Raw genomic sequence first — 9,906 nt, forward strand, 5'->3', positions numbered from 1 at the left:
AGTCCAGGACATCGGAACTTCAAATCTATTGTTTTTCAGGATCTGTTGTAAGTGCAACCAGTTGCTAACTGATCAGTAGTAAATCGAGCATTCCCTGTAAGTAAAATACAGTTTTAAATCCTGTTGAACCCTGAATGTAGCTGATAATCTATTTGCTTTTTTCCTTAAATGTTTTTGAACTAGTATGTTTCTCCATGCATAGTATATATTATACTATTAATACTATAGTATATTTAAGTAAATAATACTATAATACAGTGTTTCCCTGAAAATAAGACTGGGTCTTATTTTCTTTTGATCCACCCTCCCAAAAAATGGCTAGGGCTTCTTTTGGGGGAGTGTCTTAATTTTTTTTGAGGTTCAGGAAGCTGCAAGCGTGGTCACTTCATGGCTGGTGGGTCCCTAAATTGCAGCCTGTGGATCAGCTGATCTAGAGTTCTGTCTCTCTGGGCGCCTGGAGATGTTTCTGGTGCACTCTTGCTAGACTCAGCCCTTCCCACGGCACCAGGCAAACTCGCAGCCAAGGGCCCCTCTCTTCCACAGCTCACCTTGTGGCTATGGAGCAGGCAGCGAGCACGGTTTGTGCTCTGCCAGGCCTGGATCTTGGATGTTGCTCAGGCTGCTGCTACGATGAGGCAGAAAACCATGCGGCCTGTCAGAATCGGCTCCTCTACTTGGCTGCTGGGCTTGCTGCGCCTGCTGCTGCTGCCCTCAGAGGGACTCCTTGCCCTCCTGGCTGCATTGCTCTCAGCAGCCCTCCTGGGCTGCTCCTGCCTGGAGTGAGGCAACTTACAGTATTTTATTCATGATGATAAATGTGGATTTTTACATCAAGGACAACTAAAGGACAATATGAAAACTGTTTTGGATATAATGGAGTATGTCTAATACCAAATAAGAAACCAGTAGCTCTGATCTTTTCGGATGCTGAGAAAGCCTTCGATAATTTGAACTAGGATTTTATGTTCAGAGTTGTGGAAGATATGGCCTTTTTGCATAATTCTCTTGGAGGAATCAAGTCTATTTATACATCCCAGAAAGCACATATTACTTTTGATGCTACAGGAACCCCATAATAGTATAGAATATCTAATGAAGAAACTGAAGCATTAGGCATATTAGCTGGTTTTAAAATTAATCAAAAGAAGACAAAGATGTTCACAATAAAATAATAGAAAAAAGGATTAAAAAATAGAGAAGATTAAATATCTAGGGGTCACACTGACAAAGAGAAATTGCATGTTGTTTTAGAAAATATGTTAAAATATGGAATGATATCACAAAAGACTTGGCGAGATGGAACAAATTGCCATCATTATTGGGTAGACTTTTTGTTATTAAGATGAATGTCTTATTCAGGATGTTATTTTTATTTCAAACTATACTGATGTTGTCAATTGTTTTACCTTTAAAACATAAAATTTCATTATAATAATTTCTACAACAGTGTGTTAAATGGAAAATACTCTTCATATAATTTCATTGTTTAGGGTATGCAAATTATTCCTTTGCTATCATCAGTGCTTCATGATGAATCTCAGTGGGAGAAACCTCATGAATTCTACCCTGAGCATTTTCTTGACTCTGAAGGAAAATTTGTGAAGAGGGATGCATTCATGCCTTTCTCTGCAGGTAACATCACTCTCTATATATGAAAAGCTATCCTGGAAAGAGTTTCAGTGCAACAGGATAGTTAAGAAGATTCATTATTTCCTTTAAGATTATTATTATTCCTTTGAGGCAATCTGACTATGGAAAGCCATGTAAAATAGTTTAAGAAACAAAACAAAAAAAACCCAACTTGTTTGCCATCTATGCTTTCTTCCAGGTCAGAGAGTGTGTGCCGGTGAGACCCTTGCCAGAATGGAACTCTTCCTTTTCTTTACCAACCTCCTCCAGAGATTTACCTTCCAGCCACCTTCAGGAACATCTAAAGATGATCTGGACTTGACTCCTGCTCTTGGAATTATCACTCCTCCCATGCCTTACAAGACCTGCGCTGTGTTATCTTGAGGGGAAAAAACTCATAATAAACCATTTCTCACCTTTTAAATAGCTTCATTTTGACAGCAAGGTAAAATCTGACAACCTGATTCCATAGTACATTATAGTCATTATATTTATTTTATTTGAACTCCACCTTTATTATTTTTACAAATAACTCAAGGAAGTGAACATATCCAATTCACTATCCTACCTTATTTTCCCAAAGCTCTTTGGGCTAAGAGGAGAGACTGGGACAGAGTCACCCAGCTAGAACGCACAGTTTCCTGGTTACTAACCCAAAGTCACCCCACTGGATTTTCAACAGGAAACATGGATTTCTTCAGATGTAGAACTAGATGTTACTGGGCTAACTCTACCTCCACTGTCCCGAACAAAGCAAGTGGGAGATCTAAAGGTGGTATTATGACTCTAGTTAGCACAGCTTTGCAATTCAAATGTGCCTCATTGCCTTCTTTACAGCCAAGGTTGCTGCTATCTTGCTGTCCTCCAAACAGGAGGAGATTTTGCTTTTTAACATTTATATTCATCCTCTTTATAAGAAAAATCTGGTCAACAATATTTGGGAGCACATAAAATTTTTTATCCTTAGTTGTTTAGAAAACATCCCACAGCTGCAATAATAATAGGTAGGGATTTAAATGCTAAATGGGACTAAATGATCCTACATTATTTCACCTATTTAAGATCCATTATGAGGAGAATGTATTAGAGGAATCCTTGTATTTTAGAGAATGTAAAGACCTAAAAGCTAACTGAACATGTCTATATGGAAGACAGGTGACTGCACATCTGAACCCATGTATCCTTAACAGTTTCATAAGTGCGGATCATCCAACAGAAAACATCTATCTAGGGGAGGGGACAGGGAAGAAAATCTATAGTTGATTATTGGATAGTATCATGTGAACTTTTGAATTTTTTATGAAAGAGAGAAGTAGATTCACAACTGGAAAGTGGCCACTATTCAATAATTCTAACTCTGACACTCCACTGGAAATTTTTAAGAGCTACCCATCAAGGCTTAATAGTTATGATACCCAGATAAAAATGTAAATTAAATGGATGGAGAAAAATGCAACCGAAACCACTAAATGGATGCTAACCTCAGAAATTCTAGAATTGTGTGCACATTTCCTAGAAAGCAAACCTCAAAGATAATATTTAGATAGGTTTGAAACTTCAATTGCCAACCTGAAATCAGTTCTCATTAATAGAACTCTGCCTCATCCAGAAATCAGGCTATAAAGAATAAAAAAATGTTTGATTGATATTGTATACAATTAAAAAGGGCATATAATTAGGAGTAAAGAAAAAGTAAAAACTCTCCTTCTCAGGATAACCCTAGCCCTAAGATGTTTGAAGGTCCAATATAAGGCCCTTTTAAAAGAAAAGAAAAGTGCAGCATTGAAGGATTCCTGTCACAAATTAATTCAATCAGTTAGGATGAATGACACTCCTTTTTTCACGAGAGGACTGGGAAAATTGCTCCCTCCCCCAACTAACCAACTCATGCCTGGGAGGAATACTTTAGAGCAGGGATCTACAACCTTCAACGCTCAAAGAGCCATTTGGACCCATTTCCCCCAGAAAAGAAAATACGGGAGGTAATAATTTAACAACTGTTGTGACTGGGTAGGTATGGCCAACTCGACATCACACACTCCCACCCAGTCACATGACCCCCCCCGCCATACCTACCCAGACAATCATTAGAGCAGAGAACTGGTTGTTAAATTATTTTCCCTTCCCCTCCCAGCCATCTCTTGCCACACCCGGCCTCATGTGTGTTGTCTCTCTCTCTTTCTTTCTTTCTCTGTCTCTGTCTCTTTCTCTGTCTCTCTGTGTCACTGTCTCTCTCTCTCTTTCTCTTTCTCTTTCTTTTTCTCTGTCTTTCTCTCTGTCTCTCTTTTTCTCTTTCTTTCTTTTTTCTTTTTTCTTTTTCTTTCTCTCTCTCTCTGTCTTTCTTTGTGTGTCTCTCTCTTTCTCTGTGCGTATGTGTCTCTTTCTTTCTCTCTTTCTCCCTCCCTCCCTCCCTCTCCCCCACTCCCCACCCCCACTTCCCAACCCACACACTCAGAGAATAACTGTAAGGAAATTCAACCATGTTCTCTTTGTCTCTGGAAAGATACAAAAAAATTTATGTATTTATTTGTCACAACAGTATATATAAGCGTAAGCAAGAAATAACTATACGATATATAAGCATATCTATAAGCATAAGCATGAAATAACTATATGAATTGGATACAATCAAAGGGAACATTAGAACAGGAATGGTAGGCACGCTGGTGCTCTTATGCACACCCCTTACAGAACTCTTAGGAATGGGGTGAGGTCAATAGTAGATAGTCTTTGGTTAAAGCTTTGTGGATTTTGGGAAGAGACTACAGAATCTGGTAGTGCATTCCAGGCATTAACAATTCTGTTACTGAAGTCATATTTCCTGCAATCAAGATTGGAGCGGTTCACATTAAGCTTAAATCTATTGTGTGCTCGTGTATTGTTGCAATTGAAGCTGAAGTAGTCTTCAACAGGAAGGACATTGTAACAGATTATTCTATGAGTTAAACTCAGGTCATGTCGAAGGCGACGGAGTCCTAAATTTTCTAAACCCAAGATTTCAAGTCTGGTGGCATAAGGTATTTTGTTGTATTCAGAGGAGTGGAGAACTCTTCTTGTAAAATATTTCTGGACACGTTCAATTGTATTAATATCAGAGATGTGGTATGGGTTCCAGACAGGTGACCTGTATTCGAGAATAAGTCTAGCAAATGTTTTATATGCTCTGGTTAGTAGTGTAATCTTTCTAGAGAAGAAGTAAAAACAATAATAAAAAAAATAAACCTTGTATTGCAAAAGGAGTGACTGTCAGGCTGTTACATCACAGCGCCATGAGGTTGCCGCCTTAGATCGCCGCACGCACTTCAGAGAAGCATCATCCCAAAAAGCAGCAAACACACACAGGCACGCATATGCATCCTGCAACTCAGTCCAAAGTGGCTGGAAATTATAGTCCCTGGGCACCCTCAAAGATGCTTGGCAGACAAAGTATGGGACAACACACATCCACCCCCATCATCAAGGCAGTGTCCGCTGAATCCTTGCAAAACTGGGCAAAGGCAGAGAGAGGGAGCAGATGGACCTGAATCAAACTGAATCTGTTTCTCTCTCTGTCTCTCTTTCTCTCACTGTCTGACTGCAGCAGGAAAAAGCGGGCGGCTACTTCCGGCCTTGGTTGGTGCTGGATGCATGACCTGCTCTTTGCTCTGAGACACTGGCCCACCCTGCCCTGTGCCATGGCCAATGTTGCTGCACAAAGCATTGTGAGGCAGACCATGGAGGCAGCAACAGCAGCACTGTTGGGAACTGCAACAGAGGGCTGAAAGAGCCACATGCGGTTCCAGAGCCACAAGTTGCCGACAGCCACTTTAGAGGGTTGTAGACAGAGGCTGCCTGTGAAATGAATGAGTTCATTTTCTACAGTTATACCACAAGAGATATCCTGGCTGATCAGATCCCTTAAGGTTAATAAGACTACCAGTGCCAATTGTGTTTTGTCAGAAATAATTAAAAAGAACCCTAGCTGGTAAGCACAGTATCTCTCTTTACCTTTATAGATCAGACTGGTTATATGACAAGAGATTGGGGAATGGCAATTATTGTACCAATTTACAAAAAGAGCAATAAAAATGACTCATGTAACCACAGGGCCATCAGTCTATTGAATGTTGTTAGCAAGTTGTATGCTAAGCATCTAAACCCCAAACTTCTAGACTGGATAATTAAACGGCATAATTAAAAATGAACAGGCTATATTCAGAGAAGGGAGATCAACAATTGACCACATATTGGTACTTCATCATCTTGTACAAAAATATACATATGAGAAGAAACCCTCTCTTTTTGTGGCCTTCCTCAATTTTAAACAGGCCTTTGATTCATTATCCAGAAGTGAGCTCTGGAATAAATTAAAAAGTACCACTATTAATAGATGCTTTCTCTATCACATACAAAAATTATATTTCAACTGCACCTTAAAACTGGGGTATAACTTTATCTGACTCAGTAAATGTACAAAAAGGAGTATGCCATGGATATACCTTGGCCCCTTCCCTTTTAAATCTTTATATTAATTTTTTGACCTTTTGCACATCCTTCCTTACATCCTTCCAACTTAACACAGTGTGAAATCCCAATACCTCTTTACACCAACAATTCTATTATTTCTCAAACCCCAACTGGACTAAAGAGAACTGTGGCAGCAATATTAAAGTACTATAGACAAAATCCTCAATTTTGATAAATTGAAAATCCTAGTTTTTGCCAAAAAAAGCTATTCACTACTCCTGGAGATTAGAAGGGCATAACCTAGAACAGGTCAGTCTATTTATGGTGGTTTTCCATACGAAATGTAGTTGGAAGGCACATCTAGACCACACTATGCGAACAGTCCTTAGCTCCTCAAATGCCAGCAATATTTTTTGTATATAGTCAGAGGACAATTAGTCCCCACAGCCTTAAAACATTTTGAGGCTAAAACATTGATGCAATTCTTTACAGGACAGAAACAATAACTTTTTTGAAGAAAGAATATCTGGGATCTGTGCAAACAAAATTCCTGCGATCAATTTAAGTGCACCTAGTGGGGCATCAAATTCTCAGTTGAGAATTGAGACAGGAATGCCTCAAATTCAGTTAGGATCAGGAAGATGATAATGATTTATATCTACGGGACCGTCTACTGCCGGCCTCTATCTCCCATCGTCCGGTGCGCTCCCACAGAGAGGGACTCCTCAGGGTGCCGTCAGCCAAACAGTGTTGACTGGCGGCCCCCAGGGGGAGGGCCTTCTCTGTGGGGGCTCCGACCCTGTGGAACGAACTTCCCCTCGGACTTCGACAATTACCTGACCTTAGGACCTTTCGCCGCGAACTTAAAACTTATTTATTTTGTATGGCTGGACTAGCTTGATTTTTACCTTTGAATTTTAATTGAATTTGATGGGTTTTTAAAGTTTTGTAATTTTATGGGGGAGTGTGTTATTTTAACATTTGGGCAAATTTAAATTAGTTTTTTAAGGGATGTTTTTAACCATTGTGTGTATCTGTATTTTATCTGCCTGTTCACCGCCCTGAGTCCTTCGGGAGAAGGGCGGTATACAAATTAAAATATTCATTCATTCATTCATTCATTCATTCATTCATTCATTCATTCATTCATATTCATTTATTGGTTGAAAATTCCATTTTTCCCAGAGGGCTTGATACCTTTAGTCCTGATAGGTAACTTCTCTCTCTGGAAACAAATGATAGAGCACAAGCTGGCCTTCTATGGGCTTTCCCCACTGTTCTTAATCTTACTACCAGTGCTGATGTTACCTAGTTTGAGTAATGAAACATCTGCAAGAAAACAATTAAGTTCAGATAGTACCAAGGAACCCTCGTTGTTCTTAATCTCCCTAAATTATGATCAAGCCAAGCAAGTAGTTAGTAATAGACTAAGAGTTATGGAATTCCAACTAGAACAGGGTCGGCAACCTTAAACACTCAAAGAGCTATTTGGACCCATTTTCCAAAGAAAAGAAAACACTGGGAGCCACAAAACCGTTCTCGTGACTGACTATTTCCTGAGTGGTTACAAAACTAGTATATGTAGTTGAACTAAACATTCTGTTTTCTTCTGAAACTTTTCTTTTCTTGGATTTATCCATGGTTGGCCTACTGGGAGTCAATAAACACAATAAATCATGTGCCAGCAGGTGTCACACATTGGTGGTTGTGACGTATAATTTGAGCAACAGGGAGCCGCAGCAGAGGGGTGAAAGAGCCACATGCAGCTCCAGAGTTGCGGGTTGCTGACCCCTGAACTAGAAGTTAAAAGGATAACTCTCCACATCAGCAATTGGATTAAATGGGGTCTGTGGGAACCAGCAAGGAATCAGAAGGATCTGACCTTTCCTAAGAGTAGAAAATCATTTTAGACCCAGATTTAATATTCCCTTCAGCACTCATGCAGGGCAGGTATTATAAAATCCCACTAGCTGAATGAACGTGTACATGTGATAATGGGGAAGTTGAAGACACCTCACATGTCTTATTGCACTGCAAGTTCTACAGGGATATCAGATCAATGTACATTCTCCTTCTATTAGAGAAATCTGTAGAGAGATTAGATAATTTCTGTGTGAACCATTTTCTCCAGGACTTAAATCCAGTTAAATTTTTGTGCTGCTTCAATGATAATAAAGGAAAACCAGTTAAAGAACTAAAAACCTTTATTTTTATCAATATTTTGCCTAGTTATTTTCTAATAATTTTAGAGGACATATATTTTAATGTATAATTTTATTATATTAAATTTGTGTTAGCTAAATAAACATGGTTTCACTGCAATAGAGTATATTTGTTTTATTTTATAGCTGCCAATATATAAATGCACCGACTTTTCTCTGTTGATCCTGATTGTAATTGCTGTCTTTTATCTTTCTTTTTATTACTTTATGTTAACTGAATAAATTAAAAAAAACATTATGTTTTAACAGAACATGAAAGAAAGGAGTTATTTGTCATAAGTCAAGAATCACCTGTATACAAATCAATGATGCAGTCATATCTGCAATATTATGAAGTGTTGATCAATGCATTTCAAAAAGTATGCAGTGGAGCTGAAGCTGCAGGATGTCAACTAAGATAATCAAGGGGTTGGTGCAGCTTCCCTATGAGGAAATTCTTCATATTTGAGGGAAATGAGAGGAAAATGACTGAGATACACAAAATTATTCCTGGTGTGGATAAAATAGGCAAGGAGAAGCTATTGTCCCTTTCCCAAAATTCTAAAATCAGAGGTGAACCCTTGAAATTGATCCTAAAAAAATCAAGACAAAGAAAGGAAATATTTTAAGCTATTTTTATTTTATTCAAAAAAAAGTTCAAATACAAAATTTCCCCCAGTTTTTTTTTAAAAAAGCAAAGAAAAAACACAGACGAAACAATACATTTAAAGGTGCATTTAAAAAATTGAACACGTATACACATATTATCCCTCTAGTTCAGGGATGGTAAACCTTCTAGACACCGAGTGCCCAAACTTGTGCGCGCGCATGCTCAAACTGAAAGGTAGACTCACGCACGTGAACATGCGCATGTGTGGACTTATGTGCGCGCATGCATGGACATGAATACAGACATGCACTGACATTTTCATTTGTTTTTATCTGTAAGATGCCCAGAAAATATTTTGGATAGTCAAACTATTACCTTTAATCAATCAATCAGATTAGATCAGCTTTAATATAGAAAATAATGCCTAGGTTCTAGAAATCCAAGGTTCTAGAAAACCCACCCTCTTAATTGATCCCTTTTAGAATATTTTCTGGAGCTTACTGAAGAAACAGGTAACATGGACGCAAAGAATTATAGTGTTTCTATTTACATGTTTGGAGAATTTTCTAAAGGGGCTATTTATAATGCTCCACAATACACCTCCATTGTTTACTGGCCATTCCTATGCAAATGCCCAATAAGCCATCAATTCTTATACTGGGATTTTGCTTGAGTAGCAAAACATCATAGAAAATTCCATTATATCAGAGTGATACAAGTCAAGAGGAATCATATCTCAGAAAACTGCCTGGCAGAAGTAACAGATCATCAGAAGATGGGGGGAAAGTCCCCACTTCCTTCTCAGTTGATTGGACAGAGATGGGAAAATATCAGCTGAATAATTACTCAAGAAGGTATATCACTGTTGCTCTTGCAATCCAGTACATTAATAGACTAAATGATTCCATTTGCTGGATTCCTTATCTGAAATGTTGTTAATAAGTAAGAGGATTTCATAATCCAATATTATTCATTAAAAGATGTTTCAAATGTTGGATTGCTGTGCAGTTCAGATGTGTT

The 9,906-nt window shown here is 38.4% G+C and overlaps 1 protein-coding gene across 4 annotated transcripts in view; it reads left to right on the plus strand.

Annotated features, from left to right (window-relative positions):
- Positions 1–9,889, plus strand: part of LOC131198554 (cytochrome P450 2K1-like) — a 34,980-nt gene extending 25,091 nt beyond the window's left edge. For 2 of the 4 annotated variants that reach the window (XM_058183334.1, XM_058183342.1), the window contains 2 exons: positions 1,491–1,632; positions 1,829–9,889. In XM_058183334.1, coding sequence (XP_058039317.1) covers positions 1,491–1,632; positions 1,829–2,013 — 327 coding nt within the window. In that variant the 3' untranslated portion in view covers positions 2,014–9,889. The other 2 variants (XM_058183351.1, XM_058183359.1) reach the window with 2 other exon arrangements.
- Positions 9,890–9,906: the final 17 nt, after the last annotated feature.

The sequence above is a fragment of the Ahaetulla prasina genome, chromosome 1 (genome assembly GCF_028640845.1).
Source record: "Ahaetulla prasina isolate Xishuangbanna chromosome 1, ASM2864084v1, whole genome shotgun sequence".
Classification (NCBI taxonomy): domain Eukaryota; kingdom Metazoa; phylum Chordata; class Lepidosauria; order Squamata; family Colubridae; genus Ahaetulla; species Ahaetulla prasina.